This window comes from Rhincodon typus, chromosome 26 (genome assembly GCF_021869965.1).
Source record: "Rhincodon typus isolate 14 chromosome 26, sRhiTyp1.1, whole genome shotgun sequence".
Taxonomy (NCBI): Eukaryota; Metazoa; Chordata; class Chondrichthyes; order Orectolobiformes; family Rhincodontidae; genus Rhincodon; species Rhincodon typus.
This window is the reverse complement of record NC_063357.1, coordinates 5,710,522-5,738,283: the sequence shown is the minus strand read 5'-3', so window position 1 is coordinate 5,738,283 and position 27,762 is coordinate 5,710,522. Positions and strand designations below refer to the sequence as shown.

Genomic DNA, 27,762 nt, shown 5'->3' with positions numbered 1-27,762 from the left:
GCCCAGAGGAGAGGCACATCCTGGAGGCACTGAAGAACCTCTACCAGAATGACGCTATTGACAGGTGAGTGACTGACTCCATGCTCGTGTAAACAGCATCGCAAAAGTCATCCTAGAATATGAGCTTGTGTCCTGGGGGTAATCCCACAACCCTCGAACACAGTGACAAAATGTGCTGCCCAACCGACACTCGCCTAAAACACGTGTCCACAATGTTATGCTGTCTTTCTCTTAAAATTGCTGAATAACCGTTTGAATATTTCAGGCTTGTTTGTTATTATTTGAGGAACCACAATTGTTAGTTAAATCATCCACCACCCTCTGGACTTTGAAGAAAACATAAGCTGCCCACCCCACCCTGTTACAGAAGACAGCTGGCTCACCCAAGACCATACTGGAGGTCCATATTAATCAATAACACAATGATTCATCCATTGAGGACCCCTATGCTCCCTCTTTTAATAGTCCTGAGCTTATTAAAGAGTCTCATGTAACCCTGGTTGACATCCTGTTCACTCTTTTCCAATAAAAGACAAAGACTTGCATTTAAGTAATACCTTTCACATTCTCAGGACATTGCAAAGCGCTGTTGGAATGTTGCAAAGATGGTGGCCTTTTTTTTCACAGCAAGATCTCACAAACAGCAATTAGATTTTTTTTCTTAGTCGTTTATGGCATGTGGGCAGTGCTGGCAACACCAGCGTTTGTTGTCCACCCCAAGTGCCCTTGAGTTGAGTGTTTTGCTTGGCCACTTTGGAGGGCAATTAAGAGCAACCATTATTGCAGTGACTCTGGAGTCGCATGTTGGCCAGACTGGCTAAGGCCGGCAGATTTCCTTCCCTAAAATACATTAGTGAACTGGGTGGGTTCACACCGACAATAGATGATCGTTGCATAATCACTATTGCCGACACTAGCTGTTGATTCCAGATTTTGTTATTTGTACTTAAATGGCACTAGCACCTGATAAACTGAGCCTCAGGGTGTGGCTAGTTCAGTGACATTGCCAACACACCATTGCCACCTCCTATGGACAGCTAATCTGTTTTGGTGATGTTAATATTGTCCCGGGCACTGCAGAGAACACCACAACTCTTTTGGGAATAGTATCTTTGGATCTTTAACATTCACCTGAGGGACTAGCCAGTGGTCAGCAGTTGCAGAGTCTTTACTAATTATTCAGAGATAGTAAGAACTGCCGAGTCAGAAGTAACATTGTGGATATAGAGGAGCACAGCAGGCCAGGCAGCTTCAGAGGAGCCGGAAAGTTGATATTTTAGGCTGGGACCCTTCTTCTGAAGAAGGGTCCCGACCCGAAACGTAACTTTCCTGCTCCTCTGATGCTGCCTGGCCCGCTGTGCTCCTCCAGCTCCCCACTGTGTTATCTTTGCTAATCATTGCTTGTTTCTGTTTCTTCTTTTCTCAGGACAGGCTGTGTGACCAAACTGGGGAGGCTGATGGTGGAGTTTCCTCTCCGGCCATCTCTGACCCGGGCACTGATTAAAGCGGCAGCCATAGGCTGCGAATATCTTCTGCTTCCGGTGGCTGCAATGCTTTCAGTGGAAAGCGTTTTCATTCGACCAGGTAAAAATGGGGCTGAGGAAGAATCTCTTGAGCAAGACCTGGCAACTTATCATGTCACACCCAAAAACTGAGCTGCAGCCATTGTTACGCGGAGGAAAGTACTTTATACTCTGCACTTTATACTCTACAGGATTTTACAGCGATGAAATGGCTGGCCAATTCATGGGCATTTTGCTACAGTAAAGAGGGGCATTGGTGGGGTAGTAGTAATGTCACTGGACTAGTAATCCAGAGTCCCACGCTAATGTTCTGGGATATTAGTTCAAATCGCACCTTTCTTGAAGGTGAAATTTGAATGCAATAATAATCTGGGATAAAAACCTGGCTGAATGACAACCATGCAACCATTGTCTATTATCATAAAAAATCTCATCTGGTTCACTTGTTTCTTTTAGGGAGGGAAATCTGCTGACCTTACCCAGTCTGCCTTATGTGTGACTCCAATGTGATTATCTCGGGGACAGTTAAGAGTCAATGAACGCTGACCAAACCAGTGACACTTACATTTCATGAAAAAATACCCTAAAAAGATGCTATATGAATGCAGTTTGTTATGTTTTTGGTTTTGGTTGCTGGAGGAATGTGTTAGCGTCAAAGGGGTTCTGTTAATGGATTCTAAATATCTACTCACTGAAGGTAATAGGTAAACAAATGTTGGTTGTTAGTTAGATAATTATACTTAGATGTCTAGGGCTCTTCTGGTACAGTGGCAGTGTCCATTCCTCTGAGCCAGGATGCCTGGCTTAAAGTCCTGCCTGTTTCTGAGGTATGTTACAACATCTCTGAACAGGTTGATTAACAAATGCTTAGATGTCTATGTAAAAAAGAGCCAGCCAGCATGAAGTGGGGTGGGGAAATTGTTCAGAGTGGAGCTGTAAGATCTGTGGCAAATGTCAAACCAACTCCACCAAAGCTTTCGCGTCTTGGTCTATTTTTCACAAAGAAGTTTGAGATCCTCTAACAGAATCAGGAAAATCGTCTGCTTTGAATTGAATTTTTATTAGTTGATCAGACAGTTAAACTTCTCTGATACAGAATTCCTTCAGAACTGCACTTAAACACTTACCTATGTTATGGGTTCAGATTTCTATAATAAGGCTTGAACCCATGACCTTCTGACTAGGTGTGAGAGCCCATCCAATGTTGGTGACTTTCTGACACAACAACTTAGTGCAGGAACACACAACTAGGAGTAAATCATGTATGTGACACTTGTATAAAAGCTCCAAATACAGCTGTGTGTACCTTTCCCTGAGAAATAACATACTATAATTGTTGAGTGAACATCAACAGGTGGCCATAGTGCTACTACAGTCCTCCTCCAAGACGTGCTGTACTGAAGAGAAAAACTGGACCAGGCAACAATGGAACTCTTTGCTGCCCAAAAATCACTGCTACATGGGCCTGTGTTAGAGTCATATAGGACGCAACATGATAACTGCCCTTACCCCTTTTCACCGCCCTACCCCCAACCCCTCCGACTTCACCCTCAGTTGAGGTTCCTTAATGAGTCTTCGGTGTGAAGAACAATTGCTTAGGTATCAGTTGGAGACTTCTAGGTGGGTGGTTTGTTGGAGGTGTGGGGGGAGAAAGTGGTCCGCACCCTGGGGAAAGTTTGAAGCTGCAGGAAAATAGAGGGACAGGAGATTTGGCAATGGTACATTACCGGCAGTAGGAACACAAAATTGCACACAGCAGGGAGGCATCTGTAAGCTTCCAGCAGGGGCAGGACTGATTGTAGAGAGAGCAAATCTGGGTGCACCGCTGCCCAGCTCAGAGTTGGTTCATTGAGAGATGGTAGCCCCATGTCATCCAATGGCTAGGCACAGTCCCACAACTGTGATAATGGGAAAACCAATCTCAAACCTCTTGAAACTGTGACAAGTAGCGATGGAGTGTGCTGTTTTGGCCACCTTACTTTGGGAAAGATTTATTTACATTGAAGGAAGTTCATTGAAGATTTACCAGGCTGGTCCCTGGGATGGCGGGATTAATCTTGTGTGGAAAGGTTGGACAGGCTGGGAGTTTAAAAGAATGAGAGATCTTATTACAACAAAGGGGCTTTACAGGTTGGATGCTGAAAGGATGTTTCCCCCTGTAGGGGAGTTTAGAATTAAGAGAGTTTCAGAATAAGGGTGTGTTATTTAAAATGGAAATTAGGAGAAATTTCTTCTCTCAGGGGTCATTAGTCTTTGGAGTACTTTTCCCCACAGAGCAGTGAAAACTGTGTCATTGAATATATTCAAGGCTGAATTAGACAGATTAATGATTGACCATAGAGACGAGAGTTATGGGGCACAGACAGGAAAGTGAAGTTAAGGCCACAACCAGATCTGCCATGAACAAAGGAGCAGGCTCAATGGGCTGAATGGCTGGCTGTTCTTTCTGTCATGGAAAAGAAACGTGTGGGTTGGGTTTGGCCAGCTGGTCAGGAGGACAGTGGGCTGAGATCCTGTGCCCTGTTCCTACAGGGAAGCCGGAGAAACAGAAGGAAGCCGAGCTGAGGCACCGGGAACTGGCGCTGGAGGCTGGAGGCAGCAATGACTTTGTCACCTTACTCAACGTATTCGAGAAGTGCAGAGCGAGGTAAGCGTGGAGTGGGCAATGCGTTGAGGAGGCTGACTCGGCTTAACCAGGACAGAGAGGGAAGTACAGAATGCTTGGGCTTGTGAGAGCACTTGCTTGTAGTAGACAGGAGAGGTGGGGAATCCTGAACTTAGCTGTCTCTATATCGATGGAGATCAGGGACTTCTCAAATGCAATTAAAAAAAGTACAACCTGCTTTTCTCTGATATCTGTTGGGATCTTGGGAAGTCTCAAAGCACTTTACAGGCAATTAAATTATTTTGAAGTGTAGTTAATGTTGGGAACCTGGATTTAATGTTCAAGAAGGACAGAGTTTAATATGGTGATGAGAAGGAGTTCTTTTTTTCTGAGAGTCATGAGCCTTTGGAACTCTCCTCCCTAGAGAGTGATGGAGGTAGCATCGTTGAATATTTTTAAGGCAGATATAGGTAGATCAAGAGAGTCAAAGGTGAACAGGATTAGGTGAGAATGTGGAGTTGAGGTCACTATCAGAGCAACCTTGATCTTATTGAATGGCAGAGCAGGCTGAAGGGGCGGTTATCACCTCCTCCTGCTCCTAATTGACAGGTTCATTCATCTCATTCAAATAACAGCAGTCCCTCAGTGCTGTGCTGGGAGTGTCAGCCTGCATTAAGAATTTGAGTTTCTGAAAGTCTGGCACACTGTGCAACATTGCAGTGGTTTGCCAAGTACATCCACCAGCTGACGTGGTGCTGGCCTTTAGGGGACCATCAAAGAAGTAGCCTGCGCTCTGTTAACTGGTCTTAACAGGATCACCTTGATTATTCTCCGTGCTCCTTGTTGGAGTGGGGAAGACCTGTCAAAAGCTTCTGTTTGCTAATCACTGTTGGGGAAGTGTTCAGACCTTGAGTGACAGGATCATGGCACGGCTATGAAGTCCCCTGTGGTTGAGTAGCTGCCAGAATTCACTGGACCCCAAAGAATGACCCCTTAGGCAAGGTGTGGATGACACTGTCAGGAAAGGATTTGGATGAAATCTGGGACAACGCTGTGTGAGTTCCAGCCCTCGATCCAGAGATTTTTAGGTGCTGTTTATTCTCGGCTGTTGTCGACCTGCTGCAGTGCCCCATGCCTGTGCGCACTGACATGTGATCTTCACCCTCAGTGACTCGCCGGCTTCCTGGTGCCGTGAACATTGGATCCACTGGCGAGCGATGAAGACTGCATTTAACGTAGAGACACAGCTACGAGAAATACTCGATAAACTGAAACAGGTGGGAGTGCTCAAGTGTCTCTTGTAATCGAATTTCAGCTTCAAAACTATTTTTGAAGGCTGCCAGTGAAGAAAAGCTGTTCCTCTTCATTTTCTGTCGCTGACTCGCTTCACTTGGACTGTTATACCTGCTGCTTAAAATTTAATCAAATGTCTATATTGTCATTATCTGCAGAAGAAGGACTTCCCCTCAGAGACCTTCAATGGCTCCAGGTCTGAGCTGCTGAGAAGGTGCTTGTGTGCTGGGTATTTCTGCAACGTGGCCAGAAGGTAAGCAGGCAGCTCCTCAGAATGGCCAGAGATTCCTGACTCTCTTTTACCCCGTGGGACCAGGTTTCTTGTCATTCTTTAATTTTTCTTTCGTCAAGGTAAGACACATTGGTGCTATCTAATTTTTTTTTTATATTACAAGAATATACTTTATTCATGAAAAAATCTTTTATGTACACGCAGTTACTAATGCAGTTCAAATTTGTACAGTCTTTATGTACAGAGGAAAAAGCACAAACATTTGAGTTTTACTCTCTCGATAGTCGCAACAAACCCAAAGGCATTTCTTAATTAAGCAAGGTACCATTTACATGTATCTGAGGCATCAGGAGGGTCTGATAACTGAACGGACCTCCATTGTACTTCTGCAGAGAGACCTCAGATGCTGATCTTTCCCCACATTACTTTGGCAGCAGCTGCCCCAAGCTTTAGTGCGTCCCTCAGCACGCAGTCCTGGACTTTGGAATGTGCCAGTCAGCAACAGACAGTTGAGGTCAACTCCTTACTCTGGAAGACCAACAAGTTTCAGGCAGACCAAAGAGCATCTTTCACTGAGTTGACGGTCCTCCCGGCACAGTGATGTTTGTCGCAGTGTGTGTCCCGGGGAACAGGCTGTAGAGTCCCGTGTTACGGAGCTGCTCAAGATGAACCTCGACAAAGACCATTGCATCTTCCTCCAGACTTCCTTTGCAAAGGCACATTCCAAAAGGAGATGTGTGACAGTCTCCCCCCACCACACCCAACTCTGCCACTTCGAGGGCAGTGTGCGGGGTGGTGCACAGAGACCAGGTGTATAAGAAGGATCTCACAGGTAGAGCCTGCGATGTCTTGGTGCTTGTTGGAAAGTTCTGGTGATGAGGCATTCTGCCAAATGACTTACAGTATGCTCAGGGAGCCACATGGCAGGATCCCCCCTCTCCTTTTCCTTCGGTGTCTCAAGGATGTTACATGCTGACCACTTCCTGATGGAGTGGTGGTCAAAGGTGTTTTCTTTCACAAATCTTTCCATAAGGGACAGGTCCAAGTACTTGGAGCATTCCATGTCAATGAGAGCAGGGCGATCTTTCATAAAAGTGGGAACAGGTCGAACCTCAGCACAGAGTGACACTTAGTATTTGTGTACCAATGGTCTATACGCAGTTCGATGCAACTGCACACAAAGGTGTCCATCAGGATGAGGGTAATGTTGGGTACAACCCCCACCGCAACCTCCGCTCCCCCACTCCCCTATCTAGGGAAGCTGGCTTAGGTGACTGCAGCAGTACAAGCCCTCGGGATAGGCCAGACCTGCACCACATAGAACAACAGAAAGAGTTGCCTCACAGCTGATGACCAGGTTTTTACCCGCAATGGAGAGGGAGCGGTGCTCCCATCTGCCTGGTTTCTGCCTCACCTTCGTTAACAGAGTTAACGTTTTGTTTCCCATATGACCTCTTCAGGAGTTTTGAAGAAGAATCGTACCAAACTCAAAAAGTTAACTGTATTTCTCTCTCCACAGATGCCGATGAGTTTCTCCAGTACTTTCTGTTTTATTTCAGATTTCCAACATCAGGGGAATTTTGCTTTTAAAGGGCTGGCACAGGTTGCCTGGCGAATATACTGACACCTCTTAATTGCAAAACCAAGTACTCATGATGTCAGCCTCACCTGATTTTCTTTTGTATTGTTTTTGTTTTTATTTCCCATTCACTCGTCCTGTCTGGTTACACAGCCCTTCACAGTGGGTGAGAGATTTACATTGTGGCAGTATGCACGTTTTCTGTTACACTGGGAGGTCTGTGCCCCATCCCCCGTTGGATAATGAGGATTTGGAGTGTATATGACCTGACAAAGTTTAAATGTTAAGAGTAACACTTGGTGTATGTTCTTGCAGGTCTGTGGGTAAAACCTTTCACACCATGGATGGACACGGATCAGCTGTCCACATTCATCCGTCTTCCATCGTATGTAATATATTGTAATTGAGTTTATCTTGAATTTATCAAGAATTTGGAGAATGGTTCGTGGGGTGAGGGACTCCAGTTTTGTGGATAGATGAGAGAAATTGGGCTGTTCTCCCGAAAAGAATGTTAGGAAGAGAATTGATTGAGGTACTCAAAATCATGAAACTGGAAAAGGTAGACGATAAGACCATAGCCCATGTGGTTTTATAGTGGCTTGTAACCTGGGAGAAACTGTTCCCTTTGGTAAATGGGTCAGGAACCAGAGGACACTAAAGTAATTAGTTTTTTTTTAAAAAAAAGTAGTGGCTGTGTGAGGATATAAACTTCTACACAAGCAATTGTTAAGATCTGGAATGCACTGCCCAAGAGTAGAGGAAGCAAATTCAGTCACACCTTTCAAACGAGGATTTGATAATCATCTGGAGTAGAAAACAAGTTTTAAGGATACAGGAAAAAGGAGGGGTGTAGGACTAGCCGAGTAAACAACAGAAAGCCAGCATGAACATGACAGGCCAAATGGCTTCCTTCCATGATTCTGTAATTCTGTGATATATGTCTTGTGCACGTGCCCAGTGAGTTTTCAAGGATCTGAGGTAAATTTGCATTTATATAGCGCCTTCCATGTTATTAAAGGTCCCATGGAGCCTCTCACAAGCATAATTAAGCAAAAGCAATTGAGATGTTACTATGGTGACCTAAAGCTTGGTCATTGAGATGGGTTTCAAGGAACATCAAAGGGGGCAGAAATTTATGGCAGAAATTCCAAACCTTAGGAGCTGGACAGCTAGAGGGAATGCTGCCATTGGTGGGGGAAAGAGAATTTGGGGATACACAAGGGCCCAGAATTAGAAGGCACAATGTTATCAATGAGTTGTTGGGCTAAAGAAAGTGACAAATAGTGAGGAGTCTAGATCCAGGTAGAGGACGGGGGTTGATTCTCCCTTGAGTTGAGAATATTGTATGGCGGGAAGTACAAAGTAAATTTTGAAAAAGAATTGTTTAAAAATCGCATTACTGTAGCTTTCTCAAACTTGTTCCCAGCTGTTTGATCAAGAAAGCCAGCTCGATTGGGTCATCTTTCATGACGTTATAGTCACGTCAAAGATTTATGTGCGAACACTATGCCCAGTCCGTTATGAGTGGGTGAAGGATCTGCTGCCCAAGTTACATGAGGTTGACGTGTACCAGCTGAGCAGCATCGCAAAGGATGAGGTGGCAGGGAGCACGACCCAGCAAAGAGAGGCATTAAACAAGACCAAAAAACAATCAGGTGAGCTCCTCCAGCTCCTCCTCCCACTTCAAAACACCCACCCCCCCACCCCAGGAATGTCCTTGAGGTGGTAGCAGTGAGCTGTCTTCTTGAACCACTGCAGCCTGTGTGGTGAAGGTGTTGTCAATGAGGGCGCTCTGGGATTTTGACTCCGCATTGGTGAAGGAAAACCTGAGCTGGATGAATGTTGTGTGTAACATGGAAGTAGTGCTGTTTCCATGCACCAGCATCCATCGACCTCCTACTGAAAGGATGAAAGCCATGGATTTGGGAGCTTTAGCCAGTTATTCATCTCCTTCCGATTGCTTTCTCTCCTGGCATTTACTGGTGATCAGAAGCAAGAATCGCATTCCAAGCCTCCCCTAGCAGCGTCTAACCTATCAGGCTTGGTGTCATTCTGTGCCCTCACCCACTGCCACCTTTGCAACTTGTGTTAGTTGGTTAAATCCATCCTGGTATCGCACTTGTGAATGAGTCGTGGTGCACCATTCAACATCTTATGTCAAACATTGATTTCCTGCAGCTGAAAACTGAACAAATTAAAAATAACTTGGGATATGTAGCTGCTTGATGTAAAATGCCAAATTACTGCACACAACAGCAAATAAAAGTAAAATACTACAGATGCTGGAAATCTGAATGATCACAGAGAGTACTGGAGAAACCCTAACCCAGCCCTTTCTGGCAGCATTTGTAAAGAAAGGATCAGAGTGAACATTTAGAGTTCAGTATCACTCCTCCTCAGGTTCTATCAAAGTGGACAGGTTCATATTTTCCCATATTATACTCCATCTGTCAAACATTATTTGCCCACTCTCTTAACCTAGACCCCTTATGTCCTCTTCATGGTTTAATTTCCTGCTTATCATATGTCATCAACATATTTAACAAGTGTACATTTGTTCCCTTCATCCATTGTTATTGATGTGGCTGTAAATATTTGAGGGCCCAGAACTGATTGCTGTAACATTCCACTTGTTACAACTTGCCAACCTGAAAATGACCTGAAAAGTACACAGTTCCGTGTGCACTTTTTGCCCTTTGATGCTTTGCCCTTGTACTGCTTGCCTTGGCTTAACAGGTAATATTATACAGCTATTTGAACATGTGTCTCCGTGTGGATCCATGCACTTCCCAGTACAAGTCATCAGATAGCAATCGAGAGCAGGAATAATGGATGTATTACAGCTCCATCCCACTGCCCTTCCTTGCCCAGAGATACTCAGGTCAATTCTTAAATGTAGCACCTCAAAAACTGGCTCTTCGGGTAACAGCTAACTCCACACACCGCAGAAAGCAAACCTGGGTACCCCCCTACCTCTGCCGTTCAGCATTGCACCGGGCATGAGATATCGTTTATCACTGATTTCTCATGGCAGCTTACTGTGTTTAGTTTTGAAATGTCTGAACCAAGAGTTAAACTGTGACCAGAAATGCTGAGCACTACTGATATTAATGGAATAGAATTCAATCTGGATAGTGTGAGATGTTGCACTTGGGCAGGACAAACAAGACAAGGGAATACATGATGATCGGTAAGACACTGAGAAGTGCTGACAATCAGAGAGACCTTAGTGTGCATGTCCCTGAAGGTATCAGGACCGGCGAACAAAGTGGTTAAGAAGGTGGAGGGTATATCTGCCTTTTGTAGCCAAGACTTAGAGTTTAAGAGCAGGGATCGTATAAAACATTGGCAAAGTCCTGGCAGCTGTGTGCAGTTCTGGAATTCACACTATAATTGGAATGTGTTTGCACTGGAGAGGGTGCAAAGGAGTTTGGATGTTTCCTGGGCTGGAAATTTTTAGTTTCAGAAAGAGGTTGGACAGACTGGAGCTCTTTTCCTCGATGGGAAAGAGACTGAGGGGGGGACGTGATAGAGATGTCTAGAATTATGAAGGGCATAGACAAAGTAGACAGGAAGGAACTTTTCCCCTGGTGGAGGGGTCAATGACGAAGGGGCATAGCTTTAAAGTAAAGCCTAGGAGGTTCTTAGTGAATGTGAGGAAATGTGGATCAGCATGTGAAAATACAAAATTGTTGCAATCACTTAAGACATGGTTGAAGGAAGGGTAGGACTGGCAGTTCAACATTCAAGGGTATAGACGTTTCAGGTGGGATACGGGGTAATGTAAGAGATGTAAAGGCATTGCATTATTGATAAAAGAAAACATCACTACAGTTATAAGGGAGGATGTTCAAATGAGGACATTTGGGTTCAGCTTAGAAATAAAAAGGGGTGATTATTTTGTTGGGATTATACTGCAGGCCTGCCAATAGTCAGAGGAAGACAGAGGAGCAGATATATAGGCATATCACAGAAAGATGCAGGAGAAATAGTTATAGTTGTAAGGGATTTCAGATTTGCCAACATTAACTGGGATTACCTTAGTGTGAAAGGATTAGATGGGGTGCATGCAGGAGAGCTTTTTGTGCCAGTGCGTAGGTAGTTCTGCTAGAGGAGTTTGGATGTTTCCTGGGCTGGAAATTTTTAGTTTCAAAAAGAGGTTGGACAGACTGGAGCTCTTTTCCTCGATGGGAAAGAGACTGAGGGGGGGACGTGATAGAGATGTCTAGAATTATGAAGGGCATAGACAAGGTAGACAGGAAGGAACTTTTCCCCTGGTGGAGGGGTCAATGACGAAGGGGCATAGCTTTAAGGTAAAGCCTAGGAGGTTCTTAGTGAATGTGAGGAAATGTGGATCAGCATGTGAAAATACAAAATTGTTGCAATCACTTAAGACATGGTTGCAAGGCAAGGGCAGTGCTAGAGCTAATTGTAGGGAATGAAGCTGGTCGCATGGTTGAAGTTTCATTGGCTGAGTATTTTGAGGATAGTGACCACAATTTTGTAAGTTTCAAAGTCATTCAGGTAAGGGATAAAGGTGATGCAGAAGTTGAGTGTCTAAGTTGAGGGAAGGGTAATTTCAATGATATTAGACAGGATCTGGCAAACATAGAATGGGAGCAGCTACTTGAAGATAAGTCTACATTTGTATATTAAGAATTCAGGGCCAATGTGTTCCCCTCAGAGTGAAGGCAAGGGCAGCAAGTCCAGGGAACCCTGGATGTCAAGGCATATCGGGAGTTTGATAAACAAAAAGAAGGAAACATACGTTAGGTACAGCTTATTTTAAACTGTAGTGTGTAGGGCGTGCTTAAAAAAGGATATTAGGGCAAAAAGAGGCCACAAAATATCATGGCAGATAGGATTAAGGAAAATCCCAGGACATTTTTTAAGTATGTTAAGTGTAACAGGATTACCATGGAATGAGTGGGGCCGATTAGAGACCAAAGGGGCAATCTGTATGTGGAGCTAGAGGACGAGGGTGAGGTCTTAAATGAATATTTCTCATCTGTATTCACAAAGGAGAAAAACATTGTTGCCAGGGATTTTGGTTGGGATGTTGAGATTCTAGAACATGTTAAGATTAATAAGGAGGAGGCATTAGATTTTTAAGTAGACATAAAGGTGCTTAAATCCCCAGGACTAAATGAGAGATGTCCCAGACTGCTATGGGAGACCAGGACGGAGATTGCTGGGGCACTGACCGAGATATTTAATATTTCGCTGGCCACAGGTGGAGTGCCAGATGACTGGAGGATAGCTAATGCGGTTACTTTGCTCAAGAAGGGCAGCAGGGACAGGCCAGGTAATTACAGACTGGTTGGCTGATGTCAGTGGTAAGCAAAATTATTGGAAAAATTCTGACAAATAGGATTAATCAACATTTGGAAAGACAGGGATTGATCAGGGATAATTGGCGTGGGTTTGCGAGAGGGAGATCCTATCTGACAAATTTAATTGACCTTTTTGAAAAGGTGACAATATATTGTTGAGGGAACACGATAGATGTGGTTTACATGGACTTTGATAAAGCCTTTGACAAGGCCCCACGTGGAAGGCTGAACCAAAAAGGTAAGAGCCCATGTGATCCAAGGCAAGTTGGCAAACCGGATCCAAAATTGGTTTGCAAATAGGAGGCAGAGGATGATGGTAGAGAGTCATTTTTGTGTTTGGAAGCCTGTGACCAGTAGTGTACTGTCGGGATCAGAGCTGGGACCCTTGAAGTTGGTTATTAACGTTGACAACTTGGATATAATGTAGAAGGTATAATTAGTAAATTCATAGATGACATGAAAATTGGTGTTGTTGATAGTGAAGGGGGTGGTCTCAGGCAAGTCTGATATTGATCAGCTGGTAAATTGGGCAGAGGAATGGCAGATGGAGTTTAATCCTGAAAAGTGTGAGGTGATGCATTTTGATAGGTATAATAAAGGAAAGATATACACAATGAATGGCAGGACTCTAGGGAGACGAACTAAGGGTCCCTGGTGTAAAAGCCCATAGATCTCTGAGGTGTCAGCACAGGGTGGTGAAGGGATGCTTGCCTTCATTAGTCGAGGCATACAATATAGGAACGAGGAAGTCTTGTTACAATTTTATAAAACATTGGTTAGGCCACTGGAATGCTGTGTGCAGTCTGGTTGCCACACTATCGGGAGCATGTGATTGCACTGGAGAGAGAACAGAGGAGATTCCCCTGGATGCTGTCTGGGATGAAAAGTCTCCATTATGAGGAGAGACTGGATAGGCTGGATTTGTTTTCCTTGGAGCAGAGGAGGCTGAGGAGGGATCTGATTGAGGTATCGAAAATTGAGAGAGACGTAAGCAGGTTAGATCGTAAGAATCTTTTCCACATAGCAGATGTGTCTAAAATCAGTGGCATTAGTTTAAGGTGAGGCATTAATAGTTTAGGGGAAAGTTTTTTTTCACCCAGAGGGTGATAGAATATGCAATGTCCTGCCTGAGAGGGTGGTGGAGGCTATGGAGCAAATGCAGGTAATTGGAAGTAGTATAGTTTGGTGTTTGTTGGTTGGCACAGACATGCTGGACTGAAGGGCCTATTTCTGTGCCGTGTATGACACTGTATGACACTGAGAGGGTGGTGGGAATCTGGAATTGACTGCCTTTAAGGGCATAGAGGCAAAAACCCTCATAACATTTAAGAAATACTTAGATGTACACTTGCGATATCAAGCTATACAAAGCTACGGACAAAATGCTGGAAAATGGAATTAGAATAGTTAGGTGGTTGTGTTTGACTGGCGCAGACACGATGGGCCGAAGGACATTTTTCTGTGCTATGCTGTGACTCTACTGTTTGAGGGTTTAACTGACAATGTTTTAACTTTCCACACACTACCCCTTTAGAGCAAACTCTAGAAGTAGTCCAAAAGAAACTGGAAAAGAGAAATGATGAGAAATCTATATCTGAAGCTCGGGCCAGGTACCTACAGCGCAAATTAGACAAGTCGCAGAGTTGGATGGACCAGTGAATGTTCAGAGGAGCCGGTGGAAGATTAAGACCATCTCATGTAGATTCCAGTGCCTCACTGTGGCTGAATGATGTGGATGCTCACAACCATTCCTCGGCTCCACAGGAGGAAGGCTCCAAATCATCTTTGGAAAATTTCATGAATACTAGTTCAGTACCTGTGTCAGTGCATCTGTGGAGTTGAGGCCAAATGTACCACTCATATAGTAGGGGCAGAGATTGGACAAATTATTCTAAAGGTATATATTCTTACTTTTAAAATGTACTTCCATTATGAATTCCACATTTATAGTAGAAAGGATCAATGTTAATGTGCCATGCACCTGTGCACTTTCTGTCCTGAAGAACAAGAACCATCAAACAGTTCACAATCTCTAATGTTGCTATCTGAGAGTTACGATATTGCCTGGACCTTAAATTTCTGCCAGACAGATTTTAGCAACTGCATGTTCAATGTGTAACTAACCAGTTTTAAACCCAGGTTGGAGTCTACTGGTCACAGGAGGTTCGTGTTAATTTGTTATCCATACAGTAATATTTGCATCATAAAGCTTGTTTATATTGTCCTTTTAATATAAAACTCCCTCCATGGCACTTCAGAGTGGGAGAAAAAAAAATGAAGTTAGTAAATGACAGTCATTGCAAGACAGTGCTTTTATGAATGGATGCTGTGATAAATTAATCTGTATTTTCTAAAATCTCATTGGTTATTTTTGTACAATGTGAAATTAAACAAAAGGTTTTGAAAAATAGCTTTGTAATAATGTTCCTTTTTTAAGATTAAGAATAAAATTTAAAGTATTTACAATCATGCCTAAACAAGGGAGCACCAAGGCTGAATTATTGTCTTTTAAAACATTTAGGATTATCATTGACAGCACTTCTGACTATGATGAGGCTATTGAGACATCACACTATCCTGGTCGCTTTGTTGTTCATATTTCATTATTTCATAATTCTGCTGAAGTTTTTCTTAATCACTTATGTTTTACACCGAATGCATTTGTACAATGTTGCATCACCAAAAGTATTTCAAGGAAAATACTTTCTTTTTATAGCTTTGTTCCCCTCAGTACTGCTTCCTGTCTATTATTTCTGCTTCACGTTTTTACAATACAGCAATTCTTGATACATAAAGCCTGTCTTTACTGTTCTGTTCACACTTGGGAGCATAGCCTTGCCGTTCATAGCATCCACATGTGCACTTTACACGTTTCACTACAGAGCAAGCAGGACTGCAAATCCCAACTGATTTAAACCTTCCTCTCAAGCTTGGCAGCTACCCAATGAAATGTGAGTCCTGGGTTCCTGTTCCTGTCTGATTTGTTTAACATTTGTTCTCCATCGACAGTAAAGGACGGGGAATGGAATAAACAAATCTTCATGCAAAAGCAAAATACTTGCTGGAGATCTGAAATAAAAACCGAATGTGTTGGAGAAACTCAGCAAATCTGGCAGCATCTTTGGAGAAAGAGAGACAGATTTAGAGTTAATTTTGAGTCCAGTACGTCTTGAGGGAAAAGAAGATATCAGACGTGAATTATTAACTTTTTTTTCCCTCTCCTTAGAGAATTTATCTGAGGTGAGGTGTTATTAGCATCATCAGTCTGGCTTATGCACTAATGAGTTTGTAAATTGCAAGAATTATTTCGGTAAATCTGCCCTCCTTTAATATGCTCCATAAAACTTAGCTCTCCGGCCAAGCTTTTGGTCATCTGTCCAGTAGCTTCGTGACAAATTTTGTTTGATGAGGCCTTCTGTGAAAGGAATGTTACATCTGGTACCTTAAAGGTGTTACATAAATAAGTTGCCGTGATTGTCCACCCTTGACTTTGCCCCAGAAGTGGGGGTGCAGGCCAGGACCATTGGTGCTCACATTTTGATGAAGAGCATTTTGGAGGACAATTTGAACCATTTCACAATGATGCAGTCGCTTATTGAGTGTCTGTGTGGGCCAGTTGTATTCATTCCCTTTCAGTTGAAGGACGAGTCCAGTCTCTGGATGTGCTAATGCGGTAAACAAGGTCAGAAATCACACAACACCGGGTTATAGTCTAACAGGTTTATTTGAAAACAAGCTTTTAGAGCCTCAGTCCTTTAGGTGTTAGTGAGAGAGGTAGGATCAGACACAGAATTTATAAGTAAAGATCAAAGGTTCACACCTTTGACTCCAAAAGTTTGTTTTCAAATAAACCTGTTGGAATATAACCTGGTGTCATGTGATTTCTGACCTTGTCCACTTCAGTCCAACACCAGCACTTCCACATCATGACTAATGAGGTAAGTGTGAAATACACCAAAGAATTAACGTTTAATGCTGTGGTTCATTCACACACACTTATGTTTGTGCCAGTGAAAAGATACATCTGTTTCCAAGTATTTTAAATTCTTTTGGTGTATTTATTTAAACATGTTCCAATATTTGCAACCTAAATATACTCATGATCAGAAACATATGTAGTAGCGTCTTTTTGCGGCTGTTGGATTTACACTGGAAAGGACAAAGATCAAGCTACATTATAGATCTGGTGCAGCCACACATTCAAAGCTGTGGAATTCACTCAAAGGTTTCACAAGACTAACACCAATCCACAGTAAATCTGATGCAAAGTTGTTGCAAAAGCAATTTTATAAAGATGAGAAAAATTGACTGCCTTTCATCATCACCTTTTCTGGATTATTGGCTTGGGGTTAGTCACTAGTAGCTATTGTATGCCTGAGTAACTGTAAAAAAGACTTACATTTAAATAGCGCTTTTCAGGACTACTGGGCATCACAAAGTGTTTTACAGCCAATGAAATGCTGTTGAATTTATGACCGTCTTCATGCAGGGAACATGGCAGCCGATTGCATGCAGCAATTCTCACAAATGGCCACGTGATAATGAACAGGAATGTATCTTGTCACGTTGATTGAACCATGATTGGCCAAGACACCAGGGATATGTCCCCTTCTGTTACTTGGAATAGTGTCATGGGATTTTTTTTGCACAAACCCAAACATAGAGAGCCCCTCAGTTTAATGTCTCATGTAAGGGACAGAAATTCTGACAGTGCTGCATACCCTCGGTGCTATACTGGGAGTTTCAGCTTTCATGTATTATGCTCAATTGCTCTAGTAGAACTTGAAGCCAGACCCCCTGACTCAGAGTCAAGCTGGATGGAATGGAGTCGTGATTGAGTATAAACTCAGTGACAAAGAAGCAGAGATTGCTGGAGACACACAGCAGGTTAGGATCCTCCTGCAGAGACTGAACTTGAAATGTTAACTCCTACAGATTTTGATTTCCAAAATTCTCTTGTCATATAGTGGATTTTTAACATCTGCAGTATTTTAGTTTCATAAAATGCTCCTGTTCTTGACAGTGCTGGAATATAATTGTTTGGAGACCAGGATTGGTAGGAGTCCAGATGGTGAGTCATGGTAAGCTATCCAAGTGCAACATAGTCCTAGCTAGCCTCTTGTTTTTCACTTTCTGTAACCTTGAAATCATGCAAAGTTCTGCTGTCTATGTCCTAACTTGCACCAAATTTTATTAATTTTTAATCCTTTATACACAGTTTGCTATGTTGGTTGCAGGTCAAGACATACCTCTGTTTTAACATTCTTGTCCCTATTTACAAAATCCTCGATGGTCTTGCCTCTCTTCACCTCTGCAATCTCCTCCAGGCCACAACTCCCTTGGGATATCTAATTCAACCTTTTGAATATACTGAATTTTAATCGCATGCCTTCAGTTGTCTGTACCCTAAAATCTGATGTGGAGGTGCCGGTGCTGGACTGGGTTGGACAAGGTCAAAAATCACACAACACCAGGTTATAGTCTTAACAGGTTTATTTGAAAACACTATCTTTCAGAGCGTTGCTCCTTCCTCGGGTGTAGTGAGAGAGGAAGTATCAAGACACAGAATTTGTAAGTAAAAGATCAAAGGATCATACAACTGACTCAACTGGACAAAATCAAAGTTCTCAGCCGAGGACTCAATTTCTGCTCCACCACCAAAATGGACCCCATTGGTCTTGCCGCAGACACAGGGGAATTCATCGGATGAATGAGACTCCGGTAATTCTTGCAATATGTTAGCAGCAAGCTCAATGAGAGAATAAACTAACTGGAACAGTTGACAGACATATCCATGGTGGAGCGACCAAACGAGTCAAATTGGACCCTTCCCAAAGGCTGCTGCTATAGGCTCGACATGTAAGCTCAAATCATTAGAGAATGTGTGAATGCCAGATTCATCAGCTGCACTAACTAGGCAGTGCAAAACGTCACCCAGGCATAGTGCACCACCATCCATGCTCTCAAGACCTATCGCAACATTGTCATCAAACCAGCAGACAAAGGAGGAGCCATTGTCATACAGAATAGAATGAACTACAAGGAAGTGTACCAACAACTGAACAACCAGAAACTCTACAGACAACTACCTGCCTATTCGACCAAAGAACACACCCGTGAACTCAACAGACCGATCAAGACTTTTGATCTAGTCCTTCAGAGTACACTACGCACTTTCATCCCATGTACTTCTCAGGTAGGGGACTTCTACTGCCTTCCGAAGATACACAAAACCAACACACCTGGACATCCCGTTGTATCAGGCAATGCGACCCTGTGTGATAATCTCTCTGGCTATGTCAAGGGCATCTTGAAACTCATTGTACTAGGAACCTCCAACTTCTGTTGCAACATACAGATTTCCTACAGAAACTCAGCACCCATGGACCAGTCGAATGAGGAACATTCCTCGTCGCAATGGACATTTCAGCACTCTACACCAGCATCCCCCACATTGATGGCATTGCTGCAATGGCCTCAGTACTCAATACCAACAACTGCCAATTTCCAGACGCCATCCTACAACTCATCCGCTTCATCTTCGACCACAACGTCTTCACCTTCGACAACCAGTTCTTCATCCAGACACGTGGAACAGCCGTGAGGACCAGATTTGCACTGCAATATGCCAACATTTTCATGCACAAGTTCAGATAAGATTTCTTTGCTGTGCATTTGGACACACGCATCTCCATCAAGGATGGACACCTCAATACCTCACTCTACCACAAGCCTACGGATAACCTCACAATGCTGCACTTCTCTAGCTTCAACCATAAACATATTTTAAAAATCCAACACCTATGCACAAGCCCTACGCATACACAGGATCTGCTCAGATAAGGAGGAACATGACAGAAGCCTGAAGGTGTTGAAGGACACCCTCATAAGAATGGGATATGATGCTCAACTCATCAATCACCAGTTCTGATGGGCCACAACTAAAAACTGCAATGACCTCAGAAGGCAGACACGGGATATGACTGATAAAGTACCTTTTGTCGTCCAGCACTTCTCCAGAGTGGAGAAACTACACCATGTTCTTCGCGGCCTTCAACACATTATCGATGATGGTGAGCACCTCACCAAGATCTTCCCCACGCCTCTACCTCTTGCCTAAAAAAAAAGGCCAAACCTTAAACAGACCATTGTTCACAGCAAACCACACAGCCTTCAGGACAACATCAACCACAACACCATACAGCCCTGTCATGGCAACCTCTGCAAGATATGTCAGATCATCAACATGGGCACTACCATCACACGTGGGAACACCACCCACCACGTGCATGGCAGATACTGCTGTGACTTGGCCAATATTGTCTACCTCATACACTGCAGGCAAAGATGACCCAGGGCATGGTAAATTGATGAAATCATGCAGACCCTATGACAACAGATGAATGGACACTATGCAAAAATTGCCAGACAGGGATGTTCCCTCCCAGTAGGGAAACACTTCAGCGGTCAAGGACATTTGGCCTTGAATCTTCAGGTAACCTTCATCCAAGGCAGACTTTGGGATACACAACACCGCAGAGTCACTGAGTAGAGGCTAAAAGCCAAGTTTGGTATCCATGCGGACGGCCTCAACTGGGATCTTGAGTTCATGTCACACTACAGGTGACCCCACCACACTATATACTCCCACACACACAATTTTTCACACAAGCTCACTAAACACGCACAGTCTCTCACATTCATATACTCTCTCACACTCTCACACTCTCTCAAGCATGCACACACGCGCACACTTTCTGTCTCCCTCACGCTGACACACACCACACACACACACCTTTAAGTCTGTGGGGTGAATTTGCATTTGCAGATTTGTATTTGCAGATACATTCTATTTTGTTTGAAAAGCACACAATTTGTAGAAACAGTTAGTTAATAGGGCGTTTTATAAATTTCTGCTTTGGAAATAAAACCAGTCTGACTCCAGGTTAAAACACTGACAGATTCTAAACAAGGCCTCACACCTAAAATGCATTGTCTGACCTGAGATTTCACCCCTTGTATCCACTGATGAAACCTTTAGTTATCTCGAGGCCATGACTTGAAAGAAATTTCAGGGATTTGCATTTTAATCAATCAAAACATGCATCTCCTTTCTAACTGATTAAAGATTTAATAGGAGGAAGTCAGTCAGCCACTTCTGGTTTATTCAATACATTTGCATCAGTTATATGATCCTTTGATCTTTTACTTATAGATTCTGTATCTTGATACTTCCTCTCTCACCTGAGGAAGGAGCTATGCTCGGAAAGCTATGTTTTCAAATAAACTCATTAGACTATAACCTGGTGTCATGTAATTTTTGACCCTAAAATCTAGGTTTCTCTCCCAAAACCTCTGCATCTTTCTGTCTCTCGCTTTCTTCCTTTAAGATGATGCTCAAAATCTACTTCTGACCAAATTTTGGTCACCTGTCCTAAATCTCTTAAAACAAAAACAGAAAAAGCTGAAGAAACTCAGCAGGTCTATTAGCATCTGTGGAGAAAAAACACAGAGTTAACGCTTTGGGTCCAGTGACCCTTCTTCAAAACTAACATCTGATGTGGGCTTGGTGTCAGATGGAGTCATAGAGTTGTGCAGCATGGAATCAGACCCTTTGGTCCAACTCATCCATGCCGACCAGATATCCTAAATTAATCCAGTTCCATTTGTCAGCATTTGGTCCATATCTGTCTAAACTCTTCCTATTCATATCTCCATCCAGATGCCTTTTAAATGTTGTAATTGAACCAGCCTCCACCACTTCCTCTGGCAGCTCATTCCATACATGCACCAACCACTGCATGAGAAAGTTTTTCCTTAGGTACCTTTTAAATCTTTCCCCTCTCACCTTAAACTATTCCCTCTAGTTTTGGATTCCCCCACCCTGGGGAAAAGATATTACTAACAATCCTGTGCAGCATCTTTGGAATGTATCACAATGTTGAGGGTTCCACATAAATAGATGTTTTTGATATCAGTATCATTTGGGAAATGTGTCCAAGGGGGAATGGTCACTGGCAGCAATCATAAAGGGAACACTGAGCTGGTTTCCCCCTGCAACCACCTTGCCAAGTATGGGAATGTTTGCCCACCAAAATAATCAGGGGCAGATGTTTTCTCAGTTTGTGAGTTTGAGCTGCTGCAGGGAATTGGTGCATCAACAACCAATGGACTGATGGGCAGCTGATGCATGTTTGTGATGTTCTCAGACAACCCAACAGAGTCAAACTGCTAATCTCCTGAGTACCAGGAGAAATTTGGCAGCCAAGGTTGTTGTGGACGGATGGATTCAGAGGAGCAGGTTTGTTGCCAACTCCCTTGATGGAAGGATTGCTCATATGGTTTGGTTGGCATCCAAATAAATAATTTGTAAATCTGATATTGAATGACGTATTACAACTCATCATTTCAGAAGCATTTTCTGCTTGGGCAGTTTACCAAAGGAACCATTGATGCAGTGAGTGATAACAGAATGGGATATTCCCTGTACTCTTAAATGTCTTGGAATAAAAATGAGACTTAAATCAGAACATGTACAAAAGTAGAGAGGCAATGGCCTTACGGTACTATCGCTGGACTATTATTGCAGAAACTCAACTAATGTTTTGGGAACCTGGGTTCCACCATGGTAGATGGCGGAGTTTGAATTCAATAAAGAATCTAGACTTAAAGGTCTAATGATGACCATGAAACCATTGTCAATTGTCGAAAAAACCCACCTGTTCATTAATGTCTTTTAGGGAAGGAAATCTGTCAACTTTACGTGGTCTTGCCTACATGTGACAGCAATGTGGTTGACTCTTAACTAATTAGGAATGGGCAATAAATGCTGGTCCAGCCAAAGATGCCCACATCCTGTGAGTGAATAAAAAAACTGGTAAAAGTCCACACAATACTGCTCTACTGCAGAGCCATACCAGAGAAAACTAAGATTGTTTAGGGATTACCAAATGCTGTTACCAAAGCTGTTTTGTTGCAAACAAGTTCTGGGAGCATTGGAAAAGGCATCCTTTAAATGAGACACTAAACTGAGCTCTCTCTGCTGGTCTAGATGAGTGATGAAGATGCCATTGAGCTATTTAAGAAAGATCAAGTGTAATGATCTGACTGGGAAAATGTGCCAAGAATCATGGCTCATGGTTTCAAAATGTATAAATATATAAACTCCTAAAGAAACCACCAAACTAACCAATTTGCCCACTTGACTGCTAATCAGGACAAAAATGTTCACTTCAGGTTTCTTTAGTAACAGAAAAAATATAAACTATTTACTTGCAACACAATAAAAAGAAAAGATTTCTAAATTATATAAGTTATACAGATAAGATAGAAGTAGAGAGGATGTTTCCACTGGCAGGTGAAGCTAGGACAAGAGGGCATAGCCTCAAGATTAGAGGGAGCAGATTTAGGACTGAATTGAGAAGGAATTTCTTCACCCAGAGGGTTGTTAATCTATGGAATTCCTTGCCCAGTGAAGTAGTTGACGCTACTTCAGTAAACGTTTTTAAAGAAAAGGTAGATTTTTTTTGAACAATAAAGGAATTAAGGGTTACGGTGAGAACGCGGGTAAGTGGATCTGAGTCCACGAAAAGATCAGCCATGATCTTATTGAATGGCGGAGCAGGCTGGAAGGGCCAGACGGCCTACTCCTGTTCCTAGTTCTTATATTCTTATGTTCTTAAATTAGACCCCTTCAAAACTGTCAAACACATATTCAATTACAGTTAAGACAGACAAAAGACAAATGGTATACCACATTTACTGTGAATTGAAAGGAATATAAACAGGACAAACAAAATTCTGAAGGTCGAAGGTCTAGACCACAAGATATAGAATTCTTTCTCTTTCACAGTTCTTTTGACTTTCACAATGATGGTGTGATATTGACATTCCGCTGACATCATCCTTTGATTCGATGGTTGATCCATGTAATCTTGGTTTTCTTTCCTCTTGCATGAATTCTTTCTTTTATGAGTTTTTGACTTTTTTACCCCACAGACAGAGAGGGAGAGAGAGCTGGTTGCTTTCAGTCAGCAGGCTCTGGATGTTTTTCGCTATGCCACCTGTGGCACCTATAGCTTTTTTTTAAATGCTCTGCGCTCAACCATTAGGAGGGCTGTTGCCAGGCAGAATTCCCTTAACTCAAAAGATTCTAGGAGCCGTTTAGTCTTGAATTCTCCCCGTGACTGCTTTTAAACGGCAACATTGTATCACGCAGCTCAACAATGTGCAACATTTGATTTTCAAGTTGCAAAGCTTCCTGGCTTTGTTTTCGATTACAGCAGTCCAACTTCCATTTCAGTTTATAATCCCAAGAAATGAAAAATATGTGACCTCTTACACATGAGATTCTGGCTCACATTCCTCCTTCTGCAGCAGTACCGTCAAAACAAATTATTAGGACCATGGGATCTTGCTTTGCACAGGACTGGCTGTAGTGTTCATCTACAAGACAACAGCGAAGATATTTAATTGGCCATGACATGGTTTGGGAATGTAATTGATGCAATAGGAGCCTGTCAGGTGTTTAATAACTATAAGTGTCACCCACTGTGTTATAGACCAGGTAGATTCTTGGCTGTATTGATTTAGCTGCTCTCAGCTGGGGCTGCAGTACCAGTGATGTAATGATGTGATGCCCACTGTTCCCCGATGACCCTTGAATCTCTAAGCTGCTGGCCTGGTCTGATACATGAAGAATCATTACAGGCACTGTAGGGCTGATAACTAAAGGTATTCCAGAAATTTTGGAAGGGGGGACTGGAGTGCAAAGAAACCAAGAAAATAATAATCCTGGGGCTAAAATCTAGCAATGCAGCATTTTGTAGGTTAGTTTAGCTACTAGATAAATTCCCTAGCAAAGCCAGACTGCTAATCAGAGAGAGCTTCCCCAGGAGTACTTCTGTATTATTTGCTTACGCCATCTCAAATGAAGGCTGTGGAAGGTGCGGAGTCATGGGGCTTTAAAGTATTTCTGAAATAAAATTATTTTCTATTCATGGTTTATGGCGAGGGTGGGGTCTGATGGTGCAGTGGAATATCACCTGACTAGTGATCCACAAAATCAGATGAATGCCCTGGGGACATGGGTTCAGTTCATGAACTTAAGTCATGGCAGATGGTGGCATTTAAATTCAATCAGAAGTCGAAGCTGGTTTCAGTAACAGTGACTATTAAACCGTAATCATCATTGTAAAAGCCCATCTGGTTCATTCTTGGCAATTGTTGTGGGGTTGGGGTGGGGGTATTGGTGTGGAGAGAAATCTGCCAATTCTATTCAATCTGTCCTATTTTGTGTGAACTCTGTTGAGATATACTGGAAGCATAACTTCACCCATTTAAAGGTCAGGCACAACAGGTACTGAGTGAGGACAGACTTGGGCCTCGCCCTGATGACTGCTTTGGTTGAGTGATGTGTTGACATTCACCGTCCAGGATTACCCATGGAGTTTTGGGAAGGTACTGCAAGGACATTGTGGAAATGAAACTGCACAAGGGAGCCAACCATCTCAGGAAGGAATGGGGAAAAGTAAAGATTAAAAAACACCTAGACTTGCATCACTTTGAATGTATAGAATATATAGATTTTCTTACAGAGATAGTAGGAACTGCAGATGCTGGAGAATCTGAGACAACAAGGTGCAGAGCTGGATGAACACAGCAGGCCAAGCAGCATCTTACGAGCAGTGGGAATTTCTACAGGTGCATTCTTTAAACATTTGCAAAAAGCTTTGTTACATTAAAGTCATTTCAAGTTTTTCATTCTGGAGTGAAATTTAAACTTTGTCCTTTTGCTAAGGAAAGGGTTAATCAGACTATCTGAAGTCTGGTAATGTTATACTGCTATTGATTTATCTTAATACTGTAGTGATAATAACCTTTCACCTTTGCCTGATAAACAGGGGAGTTTAAGTCAATTCGATGTAGTTCTGGGCTATTGATCCAGGGCTAACCTTAAAGCAACAGGCAATTTAATCACTTAAGTCACTTTAGTTAGCATAACCAGACATAGGGTCTTAGAGTTGTACAGCACAGAGATAGACCCCTCGGTCCAACTCATTCATGCTGACCAGATATCCTACATTTGGCAGCATTTGGCCCATATCTCTCTAAACCCTTCCCATTCATGTACCCATCCAGATGCTTTTTAAATATTGTAATTGTACTAGCCTTCACCACTTCCTCTGGTAGCTCATTCCATACACAATCCACCCTCTGCATGAAAAAGTTGCGCCTTAGATCCCTTTTAAGTTTTTCCTTTCTCACCTTAAACCTATGTCCTCTAGTTTTGAACTCCCTTACCCTGGGAAAATGACCTTGGCTATTCACCCTATCCATGCCCCTCATGATTTTATAAACCTCTATAAGGTCACCCCTCAGCCTCTATTACTCCAGGGGAAAAGCCCCAACCTATTCATCCTCTCCCAGTAGCTCAAACCATCCAACCCTGGCAACATCCTTGTAAATCTTTCCTGCACCCTTTCAGGTTTCACGACATCTTTCTTGTAGCAGTATTCCAAAAGTGGCCTAACGAATGTGCTGTACAGCCACAACATGACATCCCAATTCCTTTACTCAATGCACTGACCCATAAAGGCAAGTGTATCAAATGCCTTCATCACTATCCTGCGACTCCACCTTCAAGAAACTATGAACCTGCACTCCAAGATCTCTTTGTTCGGCAACATGCCCCAGGACCTTACTTCTTGTATACTTCTAGTCTGATTTGCCTTTCCAAAATGCAGCACCTCACATTTATCTAACTTAAACTCCATCTGCCACTCAGATAGCCACTCTCCATCTGGCCCATCAGATCAGGATCCCGTTATAGTCTGATGTAACCTTCTTCACTGTCCACTGCATCGCCAATTTTGGTTACATCAGCAAACTTACTATCCATACCTCCTAAATTTTCAACCAAATAATTTATATAAATGACGAAAAGCAGTGGACCCAGCACCGATCCTTGCAGCACACCACTGGTCACAGGCCTCCAGTCCAGACATGCTGTTGAATAACAATTAATATATTAATCAGTTGATGATAAGCACCAGATTCTGCAGAGGAAAGGATCTGGTTACCTATAACAATCTTTGGTCGGGCTTTCACTGGAAGGAAATTGACTAGTACAGTGGTGCCAAATGAAATAGAGAATTTAAATTCAAATTTCACCTGGTGAAATTCAAAATATCAAGGGAATCACTCTGGTCAATGAAATAGTTAATTTAAAAAAAGCTGACATTATTGATAAGGGACACATCAATTATGCTCTTAAATTTTTATAGTATTACAATCCAGAATTGTGTGTATCTAGGATTTTTTTTCCCCTTTATTCATTCACAGGATGAGGGCATTGCTGGCTAGGCAGCATTTATTGCCCAGGGGGTAGTTAAGAGTCAACCACATTGTTGGGGGTTGGGAGTCACATGTAGGCCAGACCAGGTAAGGATGGTAGTTTCCTTCCCTAAAGGACATTAGTGAACAAGAGAAGTTTTTTTTGCCCCCCCCCCCCCAACAAGTGGCAATGGATTCATGGTCATCATTAGAATCTTCATTCCAGATATTTATTCAGTTCAAATTCCACTATCTGCTGTGGTGGGATTTGAACCCAGGTCCCCAGAACATTATCTGGCTTTCTAGATTAACAGTCCAGCGATAATACTACTAGGCCATCACCTCCCCTGATGTTAATAATGAACATTTGTAAAGGACATCCATAAGATGGAAATCTTAGACTATAATACAGCTTTTGCAGACAGGACCCAAGTGTTCTGCAAAGCAGTCACCCAGTCTGCATTTCGTCTCCCCAATGTAGGGGGGATCTTTTGAAATGTAGGGTAACAGTAGCTATACCAGAGTAAAGGTACAATTTCCTTTACTTATAGCCGCTCTACCGTGCCATGTTCTTTTGGAGTATAATGGGAGGCTGCCTAGATGATACCAAAAATACAGATAAATATGACAGCTGCAGCAGATAGGACTGAAGCAGGAGAGAAGACAGATGATGGGAGCAGACAGTCTTTATAACAGAGCCGATATGGGGTCAATTTTTTAAATAATTTGTTCATGGGATGTGGGTTTCACTGCCAAGATCAGCATTTATTGCTTACCTCTAATCACCCTGCCCTAAGGGTCAAATAGGACACCAATTGTGAATGAGATAACAAGGTGTAGAGCTGGATGAACACAGCAGGCCA

General features: G+C 42.8%; 1 protein-coding gene across 3 annotated transcripts in view; it reads left to right on the top strand.

Moving 5' to 3' along the window:
* dhx40 (DEAH (Asp-Glu-Ala-His) box polypeptide 40) overlaps positions 1–14,975 on the top strand; it is a 35,486-nt gene extending 20,511 nt beyond the window's left edge. For all 3 annotated transcript variants that reach the window (XM_048612538.1, XM_020529059.2, XM_048612540.1), the window contains 8 exons: positions 1–64; positions 1,427–1,584; positions 4,056–4,170; positions 5,297–5,405; positions 5,580–5,674; positions 7,548–7,617; positions 8,659–8,887; positions 14,100–14,975. In XM_048612538.1, the coding sequence (XP_048468495.1) occupies positions 1–64; positions 1,427–1,584; positions 4,056–4,170; positions 5,297–5,405; positions 5,580–5,674; positions 7,548–7,617; positions 8,659–8,887; positions 14,100–14,224 (965 nt within the window). In that variant the 3' untranslated portion in view covers positions 14,225–14,975. The remainder of the gene's footprint in view (positions 65–1,426; positions 1,585–4,055; positions 4,171–5,296; positions 5,406–5,579; positions 5,675–7,547; positions 7,618–8,658; positions 8,888–14,099) is intronic.
* The last annotated feature ends 12,787 nt before the right edge of the window (positions 14,976–27,762 follow it).